At 37.6% G+C, this 21,024-nt stretch overlaps 1 protein-coding gene across 1 annotated transcript; it reads right to left on the bottom strand.

Annotated features, from left to right (window-relative positions):
* Positions 1-2,798: 2,798 nt before the first annotated feature.
* LOC145675138 (uncharacterized) lies at positions 2,799-3,470 on the bottom strand. The gene has a single exon (XM_081745507.1). It carries the CDS (start codon positions 3,468-3,470, stop codon positions 2,799-2,801), a length of 672 nt encoding a protein of 223 aa, XP_081601633.1.
* Positions 3,471-21,024: the final 17,554 nt, after the last annotated feature.

Below are 21,024 nucleotides of genomic sequence, written 5' to 3'. Positions count from 1 at the left end.
CTCTTTATAACACTTCTTATTGCAGTTAGTTGTTGTGAGTAATATGTTTAATGTGTATAGAAACCACCGCAAGAGCGCTGATACACATGTTAACAATAAAATAAAACTTGTAGCCTACACAATTATTTTCTTTAAACTTCCTTCACACATTTGTTTCTACTTAAAAATCTGTTGAAGAACTGTTTAGTTAAAAATGTTTTAAATAAGTTTAAGCTGAATAACTTTATTTTCATGGTTCCATCTAGTGTTAATCAAAAATTTCAATTGTACTTTTCACCTCAGTTCATAAGATAGAAACCATGACTATAGTGCTTCCAAAATGTATTGATCCGTAATAAAATTGCGAACTAAAGCTCATACTCCCGACAAAACCCCACGTTGAGCCAATAAGGGTACAGTTGTTGCTAAAGGAGAGAGCGGATGACAAAAGGGAATATAATTCCTTCAGCCGATAGCAGCGCTTTAAACGGAAAACTAGGTGTCAAGTCAATATGGAATATCATTAGTATCAAATACGTGATCAACGCGATACACGCTCCACGATTTCCAGTTTGCCTTCCAAAATTAAGTGTAAAATTGTTGACTGTATTCATACTGCAAAGCATTTTTTTTAACTAGGGGTCTATTTAAACATTCTCAAAGTAAAACCCCCTCTATTAAATCAAGTAATTTTTGCACGATACTTAAATATACCTTCAAATCTAGTATACATAATACAGTATTCATAATACTGTAGGTGTTTTATGATATTTATCCCTGTTAATTCTAAGGGAATGTTCCAGCTACTGATATAGTTAGTGAACAATATACGAGCTAGCACGTTCATTTGTTGCTATGGTTGGCTCGGAATTCTAACCTGAGCAACTTACATTTCTGGGTCAACTAGTGCCATTGCCATTAAAAATCAGCACCCGGAGAGACAGTACACGACGGCGCCCCCACCCCCCTTCGTACATATATTAGTGAGATGGAAAGCCCAACCGCGAAATGCCACCATTTTTGTTGCAAAGCGCAAGAAAATTTTCAAAAATAAACCCTGCTTTTCGTTGATTTTGAACACTTTTTATTACTTTTTCCTTCCATTATATATATATATATATATATCTTTTGTCTTTTCCTCCCGAACTTTGCATCTCTTATTTCGGCGCCCGGGGCCGTCACGGTATTGAGGTGACAATGTAGAAATTGGCCTGAAAAGGTAGGAGGAACGGATGACGTCACTCCGTCCCTGCTGCCTCTCCTCGACCATTTAATTTTTAAGAAGTGGGGGAAGGATATCCATCAGCGTTCTGTCTCACTCTTACCCCCTGGATGTGAATAATTCTACCGCACCAGGGACGTTTACCAAAGGATACGGACAAAATCTCGCGGCCGGAACCTGGCCGCCCAAAATCTCGTGAACCAAAATCCCACCTGGTCAAAACCTCGCCGTCCAAAACCTCACGGATGAAAATCTTACTTGGGCAAAAACTAGCAGAATGAAACCTTTCCTTAAAGTTTACCCAATGAGCTTTTTAATACGAAATTCCATATTACAACAACAACAATAATAATAATAATAATAATAATAATAATAATAATAATAATAATAATAATAATAATAATAATAATAATAATAATATACAAAACATTGTATGTGTGGGGGCTTTCTCTGGGTATTCCCATTTTCTCCCATTTTCTTCATTTCATCATTTCCTTCATTGTGATCATCTAGTCTCCTTTAACCTACAGGACATAATAGAGGGACGTATGCACTGAGATATTATTTCATACTTTCATAAATATTATCCGATTTTGTTTCCTAAGGTCACCGTCAAAATGAAATAGAAACCACCGCAGGCTCATACTCATCTATGTTGAAAATTTGATCGAGACCGGTCGGGTGGTTCAGGAGTTACTAACAAGCAAGGTCCACAACGAGGCACACTCAGATCCGACTCAAACTTCGCCCAGAGGACACATAATGGAAAAGAAGAAAAAAATGCCAAATTGGAGCTGCCCAATACCAGAAACACCGGAGTTATGCTCCCCAACATAACGCACCACGCGGCAATATGATATAAGGTAAACGCCGCAAGATACCCGTTTAGGTCGAAATCGGAAAGGACGAGAAGCACAAAGATGATACCAAGATACCTGATATGGTATAACACAGACTTGGCCGCCATCTTGAAAGCCGTTATCGTGAATATATCGTAAGGTATTGAAACGTGAAGGATGTCTTGTGAAAGATCGATGTCGGGTAGAATTAGAAACTGAAACCAATGCCCAAACTCTAATAACGTATCGAGCATGGTATTAACGTGAAGAGGAATTCATGCGAGCAGAGTATGGAAAAACAACTTAAGTTATGTTGTTAACGCGATGAAACAGAAACGGCCAAAGGAACCCAGAACACATGGATGATGCGGCAAAGAAATACACACACACACACATAGAGAGAAACATATACATTTGAGTTGGAATGCTACATACACACACAGATATATATACATAGATACAGATAAATAAGATTGTACCTATTGTTGAAAATCTCGGCAGTAGTGGTAGTGAGTAAAGAAATGGTTGACACACAGCTCCCGCAAACATCAAGCAAATTTGATCCCAGAAAGTTTTGGGCACTCGTCTTTACAACATTCACGATGTCGTAGATTGAAACAAAAGTCAGTTGTGTTGTACTGGAAAGCAACGTCCACTGCTAATCCAGCTAGTTTCCACCCGTATTGATGTGTCATATGAAATCGTGGACAACAAAATTGGTTGTGTACCAGTGAATGCAGCTTAAGGACGGTGTCTCGCTAGTGAAGGTTCATGTTGGTATGGTCACGCAATGCCTCCGAAATCCGTCGTACCATGTGTTTATACATACGGAAGTAATACAGATCCAACGGTTGGCACTGCGAAGTAGTTTTTTCAGGTATAATATGGATGCGAATATGATCGGCGGTGAAACCACTTTCATGAAGTAGCCTTGCAAATGTGTCTCTATCCTTGTGAAGTCCATATGAATCTAGCAACAGAAGGCTTTGTGTGTTGGGAGAATCTGCTGCTACTTGTGGTATTACGCATTCTTTGATGAAAACCGAATACGCTTCCCTTGTCATTTTACCAGAAGGCGTCCAGAATACCACTATATTTGGTGCGGCGAACATATTGTCCTGAACCCTAGTACTTAAAGCTACGGGTTTCTGGAGAATGACAAAGAGTTTATCCGCCACCACCCCTGCTTTTGACAACAACGGCACCACAGTGTACGTATGCGTCGTTGCATGCACAGACTGTACACAGCCCTGGATGTGCGATGATCCTCTTCTGGCTAATGTGCGCCCACTTGTCAACTCTTTCGCAAAACCGGATTCATCAGCATTACATATATTTGCATTCTCAAACCCCTCCATGATGGTCTTGGTTTCGTCACTCCACCCAGCAATAACCAAATCAATATCCTGCTTGTCGCGTACATACTCCATTGTGACATATGACGTGATTTTACGGCTCATGATATTGTTTTGTTGTTTGAGTGCCCCAATTCATCCGTGAATAGTATTGAAAGTACGGAGACTACACTTCAGAGCCTGCTCCTTTGCCCATAATTTAAGATCACTGTCATGGACAATGCGGTTATCACGTCGTGCAGCTATAAATTGTTGCAGCACATGTTCTGTGATTTCGCGATACACTTCGCGTTTTGTTTTCAATAAGCCTTTGTCGCGTTGTTCTTTCCATTTAAGCAGTGTTCTCACCGAGGGACAGTTGCGGAATCTGTGTTTCATCGAGCGATATGAACGATGTGCGAATGTTTGACGCCCTTTGCCTTTTACGTCAAGCCAGTAGTGTAACATGTTAACTTCGTTTCCATTCGGCTCATAGTCACTGACGGACGAGAACGGTGTTGCCTGTGGTTCGGGCGAAAAATCACTCCAAGGCAGCGTGCTGTCACCACTATCCGCGGCATCCTCTTCACCTGTTTGGGCCGGACCGGGTTCGTATTCATCAATGTCGAGAGTCTCATCCACATTTACTACTGTTACATCGTAGTTGTTCAAAAACTCCAGCATGTGTTCAGCTGCTTTTCGTTCCGCCACTGTCGGTTCTGTCGATTGAACGTACTCCTTTGCATAACTAACACCACATTGAGAGGGTTCATATTGCAGGTCTACACTGGCGTTTTTAGATGAACAATAGTGCGGACACATTCACTATACAGAATATTGCGCGTTTTGACTCGCGTATGCCACAAACACACTATCACTTCTCACGGGCTAGCACATGCTGTCACGCTCACTTCGTTCCATCTGTGCCAGTGAAACCCTTAAACACAATTCGAGTGGTCTCACTGTGTGGTAAATTAGCCCTCTCGTGGGAGATTGCAACAACTCATGGAACTCGACTCCGCAGTGCTGCCTTTCATTGATATTGTGATTCTGTTTGGGACCGTCGAAAAATAAAAAATGAAATTAAATCTTTGAGCTTTACGTCCCACGGTTATGCCGGTTAGGCTAAAGGAGACAGTGATGATGAGAGATGAGTGAAATGGTGGAATGAAGAAAGTGGGAGGAAACGGGAGAACCCCGAGAAAACCCACGAGCACGGTGTTTGTCCACCACAAAGTCCACACGGCGTGAGCTAGGATCGAACCAGGGACCCCAAGCACCAGAGGTGAACGCTCTACCACAGAGTAACCGCGTCTCCCGTCGAAAACAGTGTAGCACATTGCCCAAAAGAAAAGAAACATTCGTAAAGAAATGTTAGCTAGAACATGGCTGGTCCTTATCACCCATGCATACATTGTTTCAAATACTGTTGGTTAAACAAACGTAGGCCGAAATCTCCTGTTCTCACGAAACAGCAGGAAAAGTGAATAAGAAACGTACAAAACGTTGCCCAGGAGTGAGTTTCGATCACAGGTAGGTCCTGTTTTTGGTAACAATTCCAATATTATATTACCTACTCTCCCGATCGAGCTGCCTTCATGCTGCTTCACAATAGATAGCCCTTTGTAGTTCCTGTAGTCTTCAAACGAACGCTCGTATCGCGGGTGCAACTGTGGTTTTTACTGTACCAAGCCGGATCCCAATATCCTTGAAAGACATAATGCGCCAATGCGGAGACACTTCCATGTACAACACTGTTACGTTTACTTGTCGCGTACCATTGCCGTGGCATGTTACCCAATGCCGTGGCGTCTTCTGTCCTTCGCATACACGTTTGTTTTACCCGAGTCTTCTACACTTTCATCATTCCAATATTTCATTCATTTCTCATAATCACAGTCTCCTTCAGCCTGGTCGGCATAACCGCGGGACGTAAAACTAAAGAATTTCATTTTTTCTTCTACACTTCATCACGTCCTTACCATTACACATATGTTTTTCGCGATTACATCATTGATTTTCATTTTGCATTTTACCTACATTGATATATCACACATCCCACTTCTCATTTCAATACCTTACACTATATCCAAGATCGTGGCTTTCAAGATGGCCGCCAAAACATTGTTATAACATATCAGGTATCTTTTACATATCATCCCGGTGCTTCTCGCCCTTTCCGTTTTCGATATAAACGGGTATCTACCTTAGATCATATTGTCGCGTGGTGCGTTATGTTGGGGAGCATAACTCCGGTGTTTCTGGCATTGGGCAGCTCCAATTTGGCATTTTTTCTTCTTTTCCATTATGTGTCCTCTGGGCGAAGTTTGAGTCGGATCTGAGTGTGCCTCGTTGTGGACCTTGCTTGTAAGCCACAACACAGAAACATTCATTTTTATTAATTTCTATATGCTCCCCTTTTTCCCTCTGCCTTCCCCTCAAAGTGAAACGATGAAAAACATCCCAGGCGGTTACCTGATCTATGTGCCAAATTTCGTCGAGGTTGGTCTCGTGGTTCAAGAGTTACTAAGTTTTATTTATTTTCATATGTCTCCCCTTTCACTTTATTATGCCGTCAAAGTGAAATTACACATTGCATCCCAGGCCCGAACCTCATATATGTTGAAACTTTGATCGAGATTGGTCGGATGGCTCAAGAGGTATGATGTCACAAACATAGTCATTTTCATTTTTATATATACAGAATTTCAAAGCACGCGTTAGAATATTTTCTTGTCATTATTTTAATGCAATTTACATATACCAATATATAGAGCATATTGCATCGAAGAAATCGCCGTGACGAGGTTTTATACTAACGACATTTCTTCCCAGGCGAGATTCTGTGTCCCAAGATCAGGACCGCGAGGTTTTGGCAAGGCGAGATTTTGGGACGCGAGGTTTTGGTCCGGTGAGATTTTGGGCGGAGAGGTTTTGGCCAGGCGAGGTTTCGGTCAGCGAGGTTGTCGCCGCGAGGTTTTATACCCAAACCGTTTACCAACTATTGCGCGCTAAATTTGCCCTTCATAATATCATGCACTGAGACGCATTATATTTGTTTTTATAATATTGTTGATCTGAGACTCATTACATTTGTCCTATATATATACGAGTTGAACGAACTGATGTAACAGAGTGTAAATCGTAATAAGGAGTTTTAAAGAAAATTGAGGAAACAATAACTTTTAACGTGAATACAAATTTATAAAGTAACGAGGATGATAACTACGCCACCTCTTAAGATGAAACTTGTAATGAAGTACATATTCATCAAGGTTTTCACTGTAATAATATCCAAAAGAGGACAGTATGCAGAATGGCTAACGAAATACAGCCCAAGATTACTATTAACTTTTAAACATTATATTACTTTAAATTTTATTTATATTTACTGTTAGCAAAGACGAGACATAAAATGGAAATAGTATACATGAAACCGCCGTTGTTTTCGGTGCTCCAGGATACTTCTTACTCTTGCATTACGTAGGGAAATGATGTTATTTCATGTGCAAGTGGTAACAAAACACATAGGAAACCCAGATCATCTTGTATTCACACTCCAATATAAAGTGTGAATACACCCTGATCTGCGTTTCTTCAGTGTTCTATTACCACTTCCACTTGAAATACCATTTCCCTACGTAATGCAAGAGTAAGAAGTATCCTGGAGCACAAGACATGCGATATGCGTTAACCCGCCCACAGAGGTCATATATAAAGTACAAGGACACTACACATGCAGATATGAAGTTCAAGAGCAAATGTGAGGAATAAAAGTAAAAAGACAATAAGGAGCACAAGACATGCAATATGCGTTAAATCCCCCCCCCCACACACACACACATACTCAAAGATAAAGTACAAGGGCACTACACATGCAGATATAAAGTGAAGGGCAAATGTGAGGAATGAAAGTAAAAAGACAATAAGGAGCAGAAAGCATATCGAATCACAATCAAATACTAGGAGGATATATTCGAGCTACTTCCAAGAGAAAGTTATGAAACCGCGTTTGTTGGGGATACTTTTTCGTAAAAAGAAAGGAGGCCACATGTCCTCCGAAATTTTCTTCTATTCTCAAAAACCGCATCCGTACCACATACATAACGCGACTTACACCTGCAAACAGCGCACTTCACTATTTTTTATTTTCTACTTATTTTTAATAGATGATGCAACTAAAACAAAGATTGTTAAAATACGAAATTACATACCTTTTCTCCCTCCATCGTCTTCTGTCTTCTACCGGAAGAACACCTACCGTTAATGTGCGCAGACCCAAAACTAGGGATGCCACCTGCACGGAAAACACACCTATACTTAGAGTTCCAAGATGTAATACGATCAGCGAGGAATTTTACTCAATTTATACACGTAATTCTAAGCATTATAGTTCGCATGTAAATTACCAAAAACAAAGTAAACATGAAAAAGCAAACTTCGCGTTGCATTCCCTTCACGAACCTGTACGGAATAAGTCCCAACCTTCCGTTCTTTGCACAAAAACCGCAAAGCAATCACGCTAGACCTGCTACTACTGCATACATCTCTCAAACATTTCCACATCACTAAACGCCTAATGTAAATAAAGGCAGAAGAACAACAAACAGGTACGTTCTTTTTTATTTTCGTATCACTCGCGAAGTAAATGACAGTGGGTTTGTTACCCCCTTTTTAAATTCGTAGATACTCAATGAATAATCCCAAAAAGTATGAGCGTCCAGCTCCTTCTGGAACTGATGCTGTCTTACGTCTACTATATCCCATAAAATAATTGGAAGATCGAATCAGGATGAACAAAAAGGCTTGATACAGGATAAATTCTCATGGTTAGTTTTATGAGAAAATAGAAAGAAATTGAGTACGTCGTTCGTTCTGAATGAAAATTTGATGGTTTTTATCTGACGGGAAGTGTTGATTTGTGTACCGTATACGTAAAAGTACACTGTTAAATAGAAGGATAACAGTGAAATTACATTTCTCTTAGAGACAGTTCTAAGTAGAGACACATACACCGCTAACATTTGCGGATATAATGCTATTTAATAGCCATCATTAACACGCTATAATACGAGGGTCGTTCGGAAAGTAACCTCCGAGTGGTTTAAAAAGGAACACCAAACTAAATAAGAAGAATTTCTTATATATCTCTAAAAGCTACTTTTTTGCTCTAGTTTTCAACATGGTTTCCATAAACATTCAATCACTTATCATATCTCTGTACAAGCCCAAAAATTCCGTCAGCATAAAAATCTCCTGCCTGTGCCTTCAGCTAACCTGTGACCGCAACTTTCAGGTTCTCATCATCACCAAAGCGCTGAGATCCTGAAAATTTGTGGAAGTTCATCGGAAAGCTCCAAGATTGTGAAACGTCAATTTTCATTAACTTTTCCATCAATTTTCCGACCGAGTTTATCCGTGACCACTTTTAGACTGCCACTCCTCTCTTTGTCACGAATGTTTGTTCTTCCTGTTTTAATGAACGAACCCATTCACGAACAACTCCTTCACTCATCACACTTGGTCCAGACATGGTACAAATTTCCCGATGAATATCTGCTTCCGAAAATTATTTTGCAGTAAGAAAATGTATAACAGCTAGTACTTCCCACTTGGCAAGGTTTTCTATTGCAGCACACATTTTGAGACGCTACAAAAGTAGAGCTATTGATCAGACAACCTTCACTCTACTACGACTGCATGCAGACTGATCTACTGCGCACTTATATGCAAAGATGGTAGTGCTGACCTTACTACTTTACACACAATGACCAATTGGGGAACACTTTCCGAACGCGCCGTATATAATTATTAATTACAATAATGTTCATAAGGTTTTTTCTTCACTGTTGCCTTCAATCATTTATTGTCTTTCTTACTACTCTACTGCGATTGTCTTTGTTCTACATTCACAGCATTTCCCTGCCAATTCGAGTATGCGACGATGTATGTGTTCGTTAGCATGTGTCAATGACTTTTATGAAACTTGATACATGTGATATTCGTATGTATCTGTGACTTCTAGAAAAACATTACAAGTAAATGTGGAACATTTTTATATATGCTACAGAGGGAAAAAAAATAGGGAAAGACCTATCTCAGTGCTAAGCAACTACTTGAGTCAAGCGAATTATTCAAAAAGAATGTTATATCCAGCAGTGTTAATTTACATTTTGCTTGGGAAGTTCTAGATGCTTCAAAAATACTAGAGCTTTACGTTTTTCCTTTAGTGTGTTACTATACAATGCATTAAAATGTGATTTCTCCAACTCACGGGAAGAGTATTGTTTTCCAATTTTCAACATGCATGGGGTTTGTGCCTACGGTGGTTTTTGTTTCACTTTGACGGTGACCTTAGGAAACAAAATCGGATAACATTTCTGAAAGTATGAAATAATATCTGAGTTCTTGCGTCCCTTTATTATGTCCTGTAGGTTAAAGGAGACGTAGATGATCAGAATGAAGGAAATGATGGAATGAAGAAAGTGGGAGAAAATTGGAATACACAGAGAAAGTCCCCCACACAAACAATGTTTTGTATATTATTATTATTATTATTATTATTATTATTATTATTATTATTATTATTATTATTATTATTGTTGTTGTTGTTGTTGTTGTTGTTGTTGTAATATGCAATTCCATATTAAAAAACTCATTGGGTAAACTTTAAGGAAAGGTTTCATTCCGCAAGTTTTTGCCCAATTGAGATTTTCGTCCGCAAGGTTTTGGTCCGGCGAAATTTTATGCCGCGAGGATTTAGCCGGCGAGTTTTTGGCCATGCGAGATTTTGGTCGGCGAGGTTTCGCCCGCTAGATTTTGGGCGGCCAGGTTTCAGCCGCGAGAGTTTGTCCGTATGCCTTGGTAAACGTCCCTGGTGCGGTAGTATTATTCATATCCAGGGGGTAAAAGTGAGAGAGACCGCTGATGGATGCCCTTCTCCCACTTCCAAAAATATCTATGGCTTCCCCCACTTCTTAAAAATTAAATGGTCGAAGAGAGGCAATAGGGACGGTGTGACGTCATGCGTTCCTCCTACCTTTTCAGGCCACTTTTGCTACTGTTCACCCCAGTACCGTGAAGTGCGAGGGGAAGGGCGGCCCCGGGCGCCGAAGTAAGGGACGCAAAATTCGGGAGGAAAATAGAAAAGATATATATAGTGAAAGAAAAAAGTAATAAAAAGTGTTCAAATCAAGGAAAAGCAGGGTTTATTTTTGGAAATTGTCCTGCGCTTTGCGCCAAAAATGGTAGCATTTCGCGGGTGGTCTGTCCATGTCACTCATATGTATATACTGTCGGACCTGGCGCTGATTTTTCACGGCAATGGCACTGGTTGACCCAGAAATGTAAGTTGTTCAGGCTAGAATTCCGAGCGAATCAAAGCAACAAATGAACGTGTTAGCTCGTATATTGTTCACTGTCTATCAACAGCGGCCGTGGGGGAAGGCTGCAGGACTGCAGCCCCCCCCCCAACGTAGTTCCGTATTTCCAATTCGAGACTTAATAATCAATCTTTATATTTATGTCTTGTTTACGCGCGTTCTGTTTTTCAATTTTTCACTTCCTTGAAGCAAATTTGTTGTTCCACTTCACCCCCTGGGACTGTCAGTAGAATCTCGCCTGGCCTTTATTACGATGCTGTGATTCCACTTCCTCCTCTTTTTAGCATGTCTTTACTGGTAACATGTGGGCTGCTTTACATGCAGTCCTTTCGGATGGTTCACAGTTTGCGCAAGCGCACTTTTCTCATTTTGTGTTCGTCTGCTCTGATCAGCGACGAGTACGTATATTCAGGCTTGCCAACTCTAGGGAAATATCTCCTGGCCAATCCTATACAAAACTTTAGTTTCTGATTTTAGCTTCGAGTGACATAATCTCCCTTTCTTTGATTAGCAACGCTGAGTATACTTATGTTGTTTGGGGTTTGTTTGTCTGCTGGCGGGGTGTTTCTAGTAGGGAACTGATTTATTCTGTTCAATATTCGATTATATGTATTTTTTTCAAAATGCGATTATATTTAATTCTTTAATTCTTTCACTATTTGCGTGATGCCGTGCAAGTGATCTGGTGTTACTTGTGATTTTTATCTTTTGTATCAGTCTTTCCAAAAGACAAGGGAAAAATCTATGAAATATGAAACTAATCGATTAGTTTTTTTTTCACTTCTTTTAGAGTGGTCTGTTTCTTTCTTATGAGTGGCCTTCTTATTAGCCAGAGCTACGATGGCGCACCTGTGGTGAGTGGGGCTATAAATGGAGTCGAGGCCAAAGTGAGAGAAATGTATCCCAATGCTTATTTTGTGCACTGTTTTGCTCATCAATGAAATTTTGTAACGGAAAAAGCCACCAGACAAAACACTAAAGCCAGAATATTCTTCTCTAATATTTCTGCTATCCCTGTTTTTTCTAGCTCTCATAACAGAACAGCAGGAAGAAATAAAAGAATGCTTCCAAATTTTGTCAGAATCCTAGACCTCAAGCATTACAACAATAAATGAAGCGTTCACCTTGTAGTGAGAGATACACCCTAATTTATTTATTTATTTATTTATTTAACAATTACCAGATACAGCTCTGAGGCCATTTTATACTAGATATATAACAATAACAATAACTACAAGAATGGAAAGGATTTGGGAAGGTATCGGCCAGGGCCTGTTTTAGTAGGTACCATCCCGGCATTTGCCTGGTAGGATTGAGGGAAACCCTGGAAAACCCTAATCAGGATGGTCGGCAGCGGGAATCGAACCCGCGACCTCCCGAATGCGAAGCCAATGCTCTATCACTTGAGCTACGTCGCTCGGTAAATGCTTATTGAATGAAGAATTTTGTTTTTGGATAATTTTTTTCACTTAGTTACGCCACCTCTAAATATTCTATATAACCATCTTACATAGTCATTATATAAATGCAGCAAAAGTTCAGCCATATTTATCTGCCTTCACCACTGAAATTAATAAAATCAGGGAATCAATAGAACTAGTTGATACCGAAACGTAAAATCAAACCCAAAAGAGAATTGTTTCAAATACACAGTCAAGAGTACACGCAGCCAAAGAAGTGTGACGTTATTTTAAACCAGGTAATCCTGCGCTTCCATTTTACAGACCTCTTATTTATATGTTTACTTCTGTAGAATTCGTTTTGATGAATTTAGTGCTTCCTTTCCCGAAAAAGTCTTCAGTAAATGTATAGAAGTCTCCTGTTTTGATAAAGATGAACTTCACACTGAACTTAGTGTAGTTTGTGCAAGAGAAGAGATCAGGAAACTTGGTGCTGCTGTGAAATTCCTCCAGTATGTTATAAGCAATAGTCTTGCTTCCACTTTTTCTGAAGTGCTAAAACTTACAAAATACTCATAACGTTGCCGCTAACTACAAGTGAACCCGCATGATGCTCTTCTACCCTTACAAAAGTGAAAACTTTTCTAAGAAATACAGTGGGAGAAGAATGATTAACGATACTTGCCATGTTATCAATATAAAAGGGAATGGTTGAAAAGATCCCTAACTTCAATGATAGAGTTATCGAAAAATTTACTACAAGTAAGGACCATCGTATGGGATTAATTCCTAAATAAGGTGTTTTGTTTTATGCAGCCCTCCTAAGTATAAGTAGCACGAGCCGCCACTGCTGCCTATATCAGTAGCTGGAACATTCTCTTAGAATTAACAGGGATAAATATCATAAAACACCTACAATATTATTACTATTGTATTATGTATACTAAATTTGAAGGTATATTTAAGTATCGCGCAAACATTACTTGATTTAATAGAGGAGGCTAGACCCCGTATTTAAAAAACATGCTTTGCAGTATGAATAAAGTCAACAATTTTACACTTAATTTTGGAAGGCAAACTATACAGCGTGGAACGTGTATCGCGTTGATCATGTATTTGATACTAAAGATATTCCATATTTACTTGACACCTAGTTTTCCGTTTAAAGCGCTGCTATCGGCTGAAGGAATTCCACTCCCTTTTGTCATCCGCTCTCTCCCTTAGCAACAGGTGAACCCTTATTGGGTCAACGCGTGGTTGTGTCGAGGGTGTGAGCTTTAGTTCGCATTTTTGCTACGGATCAATACATTTTGGAAGCACTATAGTCATGATTTCTATCTTATGAACTGAGGTGAAAAATACAACTGAAATTTTCGATAAACACTAGATGAAACGATGAAAACAAAGTTATTCAGCTTAAACTTATTTAAAACGTTATTATCTAAACAGTTCTTCAACAGTTTTTTAAGTATAAACAAATGTGTGAAGGAAGTTTAAAGAAAATAATGATATAGGCTTCAAGTTTTATTTTATTGTTGACATGTGTATCAGTACTCCTGCTGTTGTTTCTTGACACATTAAGCATATTACTCACAACAACTAAATGCAACAACAAGGGAAACAAAAATTGGTTTATTTGATAATTTTTTTCAGTGGATGCTTATGTTATTTCTAGATTTTTTTTCAGTGGATGTTCCTTATATATGACTCATTATTAAGATTTCTTTGTCGATACAGGAGTCTTTGGTAGGTATTTCTTCCTGAGACAAGAAGGTATAACTGAGAGAATAGCGAAGAAATGATAGCAGATTGAAATACTTTTACTTCTAACCTTTTAGTTTTAAGCGTTATACGTGGATGTTTTCAAGTACCCTGATTTTATAAGGTTTTCGTTAAATACGTTTTTTCAAAACATAACGTAAGGACAAGGTCTGAAAATTGTTCACTTCACACGCTTTCAAAAAAAAAAAAAAAAAAAAAAAACCTTTCCTCTTTTAGTTCTAAGTTAAATTTTCCACTTCCAGATCAACGTTAAAAGCAGAATTGATTGATTTCTGTCACCTACGGTGTCTGTAGACTAATTAGATTGGAGATGGAATATATTTTTCGATCGCTTAATGCAGAAAACTGCTTCATGCTATATGCTGCGGTTTTTGTTCTATGGAGATCAATTTAAAACAGGAGTCACTTTCAGTCTGAATGGAGGGTTAAGAGAAAAGATAGTACTTATTCTTAGAACTCTAAATCGATTCCAAAAACTGCTACTCGTTATTTTGTATTATTTTTGTTCTATATAGATCAACATTGAAACCGAAGTGCTAGTGATTTTCAACTACATCTTGTTTTAGTGGGGAGTTAAGGATGGAGATGTAATAGATTCTCGGAACGCTTAATTGATTGCAGAAAAACTTCATCCCTCTATCTGTTATCGTTTTCACTCTACAATGATCAATGCTAAGAATTATTAATTTCTGCAACTTTTGTTTTCTGTATCGGGTTCAAAAGCAAACACTGTCCCTAACTTTTAACCCACTAGATTCAGACCGAATTTGGTGATGATTGGTCAAATAGTTCTCGAGCTTTTTAGGCTCCCTGATTGATAAGGTAAATAGATAATGGAGTTTCGATAAACCTAACTTCCTAATTATCTAATTCTTCCTTTTGCTTATTTCTTCTAATCCTTCTCTACATTATAAATAGAGTAGAAGCGATTCACTCATTGTCGCTCAGCCTGTACCATTGGAGGAGGTTGAAGTTTGAACAGCGTCTTCCATTTGCCACATGGTAGGAATTTTTGAAACAAGTGGTAAAGGGATTTATAAATTTTCATCTCCCTTGCGATTATATGATCAACATATACTCCTTTGACCCAGGCGACCAGAGTTTGATTCTAGATAAGACTTCATGGGGTTATTTTATAGCTCCAAGTTTCATAAGCCTCGGTGCAGAACGGGACACTAAACTTGAAATCAACGAACTAAACAAGACTGTTCATTAATAATAAGAGAACACGTGTTTCAACGTTTTAAAAATTCCGCTTCTGATTAGAGAAAAATGCCATTAATATAAAATTAAGTCGATGCGAATGCGATCAGTTTGAACGTCTACTGGGAATCCCATCTCAGCAACACAACAGAGATGGATTAAGAAAACGTATTGAACATCACAAACTGTGTACACGTCTAATAAATAGACGGGAGTATCCAGACAGTCAACATGCAGTGTTTTATTGAACAGAGTCTTATGATAGTGTGCCATGGATAACATATATTTGCGATTGATTTTTATTTACCAATTGAAACGAACAATCTGCACACCAAGCCAAATAAATAATTAACAGTGCATTTCGGCCAGGAATGACGAATGAATGCATCATTTGATGTTGATTTGGCATATTCCGTTTCGGTGCTACAGTACTGCAAAATGAGGCCCTTTGGAACCCATCAATGTCATAATAGGGGAGCATATGTAAGAAAAAGAGCTTCTGTGGCAGATTTAGTGCAGGAATGTTGGCGATAGTTTTATTTTGTAATAAACATCGTCCACATGAATAATTTTTATGGTGGCACTTCATGTTCTGGTGCAGGCAGCATTTGTGACGTCATCAAGATGTCCGCCATTAAGAACAGCAGCTCGCGCACTTTTTGTCCGATTTTGATGAAACATAGCTCATTTGAAAGGACTTGCTAAGATTAGTAGTTAGTTTTTTGACGAAATGTAATTGAAGAAATGTATTTTTTGCGCCATTTTTCTAGTTTCATATGCATTTCGTTGTTAACGAGTTCATTTTCAACTATCTTTTTCATGTGCTCGATTTCATATAAAAGCTAATACTTAGAAGGAAAAAAGTTATTTAAAATTTTTGTGTTAAAATCAATAGTTTTCGAGCAAAGAAAAAAAGAGATTTGGTAAATTCTTAAGCAGTACATTGGTAAGCATTATAATTATAATTAACTTGAAGAATTATACGTTTTGTCATAAAATTATATACAGGTATATTTGGACATCAGTATTTTAATTACTGTTATCATATTTTGTTGAAAACAGTCCTTAAGGCCATTTATGCATAATTTTGGAAGAAATCTTCCTTATGAGAAATTATCTTCCATGTATCTTCAGGCATCATATGTGTGTAATTATCACAAAGTTCTTCGCTTCCTTCGCACTCGCGCATTTCAGTACATGGTAGATTGTATGAGGAACATTTACCTAGTGGACTAGACCTAGTCATCCAGCATGAAATCTAAACAGTTGCAAAATTGAATCTGGAGCACATGACATTTCACAGCGAACCGGACATGTCATTCCATCTTCAAACTGTCATCCGTGACCAATTTGAGATGGAATTATGTGTTGAAGCTGCTCTCTTTATTTCAAATCATTACTCGGTAGTTGACTCTTTGTATATCAGAAACCAAAGCATTTCTTGTAGGTGGTAAATTTTCCCAACTAACTTGCTTCTTCGATAATAAAAACCACCGTAAGTCTGCGAGTTTACAAATAGCAGTTCCAGGTTTATTAAGTTGACAAGTTCATCAAATGTTCATCAGTGATTATCTCACTTGAACCTAGAGATGTCATTGCCAGGAGGATTTCATCTGTAGCATTAATAAATGTTTTCCAGTGGGTATTGGATCGTATAAAGTTCAGCAAACATTCAGCCATCTTCATATATTCACGAAGCATTTTAAATGCAGGATATATTTCTTATCAAAATCAAATTATTCTATTTTGACTTTTAGCTTGCACGCTTCAATAACACGTTAGGTCACATTCGGTTACTTTGGAAATCAAAATTGTCATAATCTTTTTTTTTTTTTTCATGTTGGTCAAGATCATACGTACCTGATCTTGCATGCACAGAAGGAGGATTTAGTATCATTCTGGCCTTGAATAAGTTCTAAGATAAATTGATATTGTGTGTTAGTCTGAGTTGAATAGGTTTCTGGTTGGCGTCACATTCAGGATAAACTGCATTTTTGGTATAAGACGGCTTGGTCCATCATACGGAATGATATTTTTTGTATAATGTAGGACTGATATTAATGAACGACTTTGTTCCTTTCTCTCTTCATTCAGTGCAATAACTTGATATTCGTCATTTTCATACATTCCTTGGTAACAAACAATTACAGTAGCATGCAGCGTTCCTTTTTCCTCTGGAGTGTCCTTTAAGAAGTTCAAATTATTTGCATCACAGTAAATAAAATCACTTCGCAAGTTCTTGAGGAATATACAAACCTCCATTGTGTTCGGTGCGGTGCAGAATTTTATTCCTTAAAGCTATTTTCAATCTGTTGTAATCTACAGAAACATCCAAACTACGCATGAGCTGGACCAAAAATTTACTATTTGCTTTTGCATGAATAGTCAAAGCAACACAAACTTGGAGTGCAAATTCGTGAGAGTGGCTTGACTTCGGTTACTACACGTTGACACATCACCACTATCACCATGTTCATTTGCATCTCTCTCTCTTCACCTTTTATACTTCGCCTGCAGTGTTTCAAGCATACCTTTATGTGTACACTTTTTGTAACAGGATTCTCACAAAAAGTGTTTTTGTTAGTGCAGATACCACTGTCGTTCAGGGGCTGAGTGGAATTAGTGAGGTGAAACAGTTGAACTCGTAGGTGACACGTTAAGTTGACACGGCAAAGAAGAATCGCAATCTTGATGTTATGCACTTCTCTGAATGTAACCAGACCAGTTTCCTGTATAGGATTATAACTTCACGCAAGACACGAGCTTCATATACGACCATGGTAGTAGTTGGATTGTGATCAACAACCAGGACATTTCCCAAACTCACAGAAGGTATTTCTGATATGGAAGCAGAAGATGTGGTCTGTAGCGAAGTTGATACACCATGTCTTTCTCAGGTAAATCCATCATTGGGAATCGTTACAGGGCGAAATTCCGTTAAATGCACCCCCAAACTTCTCCAGTAAGGTCAGCACTACTGGTGTTCTCACGTTGCACGCCGAAACTTGCCTATATGCCACACAAAAGGTGGTATAAGCTCAACATGAGTTGAAGTATGGAACGCTTCCTTACATATCTTATTTTCTCAACATTCCTCCCACTGGCTACCATCTCTTCCTGCTTTCTATCAATTCCTGGAAGAGAAGACATAGCCTGATGATCGTGCATTGAAAAGTGCGGTTGGTTACTCTTTTCATAGGAGACTTTAGACTTTATTCGCCACGGAATCCATTCGTAGTTTGAGCTAAGACAAAAGTATGTGGTTGCAGACGGCAACTACTTTTATTAACTTGATATTGTTGCAGGTGTCATATTAATTTTTTTCCTCTGTCCACTTTGCCTTTTTATAGGGTACTTAAGTTAAATATTTCATTTACATTAAGCTCAATTTCATTTTTCAGTATTCAGATAGTACTGAATGTAAGTACTGGTTTAAGTAGGTGTGAAATTCGGCTAATGAATCTTTAATTAAAAATAAGGGAATAAGTTTCTCAGCGTGTTCTAAAGTCTAATAGTGGAAGAGGAAAAGACAACCTTTCTGATAACATCCATATTTCCATACCTTTATTCAAAAACTGACAAATGTAAGAATTCGCTTGAGTTACTAATGTAAAATTCGGTATATAAACTCTTAAATAATAATAATAATAATAATAAAAAGAGAATATGCGATTTTAGTGTCCCTAAAACTTTGTTGGAAGGAAAATTTTTATAGCATTCAGAATTTCAATGCTTATTACAGAAACTGCTAATTGTATGGATAAGCTTAAGATAGAGCTGACACAATTTCTTTATCAAAACTGAGTGAAAATGTTTATGAACTTTCTAAAAAATCCTGCTACTGGTGAAGCGAAGGTGCCATATTAGTACAATATTTATGTAAATTTCCTATTTTGCATTTATTAAATCTTATTCTTTTAGTTGGAAAATCATGCATTTCTGTTAGTTTAATATGTAATATCATATATCTTTACATTTTTGTTGAAAACAGTATGGATCGAAACCAAAACATTTTATTTTTAAAAGAGTGATGATAAATCTAAAAAATCGAGTAGGATATATTAAAATAAATGAGATACGAATTGTATAAATTATTTTTTTAAAAATATACCTAGGTAGTGATGTGAGGTGAAAAATTTTCCGCTATATTTTTCCGGAAAATTTTCCGTTCTAAAAAATATCAGTAATCAAGTAACAATTCCTCAGCAATCATGAAATTTATTGAAATCATGTATAGAAATGTTATAAAGTGAAAGATCGTTTAAAGAATCTGAAAATTTTCATGGCTCAGACAATTTTGAGTACTATGTAGGAACAAAAACAATTTTTCATGAATCGAAATATTTTCTGCCTTATATGGAAAAATTGAAGAACTTTTTATGAGTCGGAAGGTTTTCATCATTTTGAAGCAAGAAGTAAAACAACTTTTTTTGTGTGTGTGAATCGGAAAGTTTTATTGCTCTGTACAAACAAGTGAGACGAATTTTCTTAGATCGAAAAATTTTCATCACGATCCAGAAACAAGTGGAAAACACTTTTCATAGGTCTTACAATTTTGGATATTATGTATAGTGATGTTCGGTGGAAAATTTTTCACTATATTTAACTGCACGTAGAGCTACAAAATTGAATTTCAGTAGAGGAAAGTTAGCCAACAAGAAATTATAATTTTCCAATTAGCTTTCGGGAACCGGAAAATTTTCTATTTCAAGTTGGGAAATAAAATTTTACAGTGTTTCTCTCTCTCTTGCTCTGCGAGCTCCTTCGTTGCTAACCGGTTAGCATACGCGCCTTTGGCATGGAAAACCTGGCCTCGATTCCCAGCGGGAGCTCATGTAGTTCGGATTCCACGTTAATCAGTTGGTACCGTTTTATATAGTCTCGCTGTTGAAAAGGACGTTAAACTCAAAATCAACTCTCAATTCAACTACTCTCTCTCTTTGTGTGTGTGTATGCAAAGTGCAGAGAACATACCTCGAGTTCGTAAAGTACAAATATCCCATTCTATTATTTAAAATTTCAATTTATTAAGTCATGAATATTTTCCGATTCATGACTTAAAAACATACTCCACTTATTCATTCGATTCATGAAAAATTGTTCCACTTGTTCCTACATCGTACTGACAATTGTCTAAGCCATGAAAATTTTCAGATTCTTTAAACGATCTTTCACTTTCTAACATTTCTATATATGAATTCAATCAATTTTATGAATACTGACGAATTGTTACTTAATCATTGATATTTGTTAAGAACGAAAAATTTTCCGGAAAATATAGAAGAAAATTCTCCACATCATGGCTAAACAACGATGTAGGAATAAGTGGAGAATGTTTTACGAATCGGAAAATTTCCCGTTTCAAAATTTCCCGGAAAATTTTCATCACTGTAGAGGACAGACAATTTTTCGATTCTTGAAAAATTGTTCCACTTGTTCCTACATAGTACTGACAATTGTCTAAGCCATGAAAATTTTCAGATTCTTTAAACGATCTTTCACTTTCTAACATTTCTATATATGCATTCAATCAATTTTATGAATACTGACGAATTGTTACTTAATCACTGATATTTGTTAAGAACGGAAAATTTTCCGGAAAAATATAGAAGAAAATTTTCCACCTCATATCTCGGCAAAACAACGATGTAGGAATAAGTGGAGTATGTTTTCATGAATCGGAAAATTTTCCGGTTCAAAATTTTGCGGAAAGTTTTCATCACTGTACGTATAGGTATTATGGGTAACTGATAAATGCGGAATTGATGTCTAGTCGTATCAACATACTCTGCATATTACTAACTTAAAAAAATGAATTTTAACCAAGGCAAATAACAAATATCCTGAAATGTATGCAATGAGAGCCTATTGTCGATTTAAATG

This window comes from Thermobia domestica, chromosome 18 (genome assembly GCF_964235325.1).
Source record: "Thermobia domestica chromosome 18, izTheDome1.hap1.1, whole genome shotgun sequence".
Taxonomy (NCBI): Eukaryota; Metazoa; Arthropoda; class Insecta; order Zygentoma; family Lepismatidae; genus Thermobia; species Thermobia domestica.
Note: the sequence above shows the minus strand (reverse complement) of the source record. Positions and strands in the feature narration are given on the sequence as shown.

What these genes read in the sequence shown, in the direction of transcription:
- LOC145675138 (XM_081745507.1), bottom strand. Translation starts at nt 3,470, where the DNA reads ATGGAGTATGTACGCGACAAGCAGGATATTGATTTGGTTATTGCTGGG.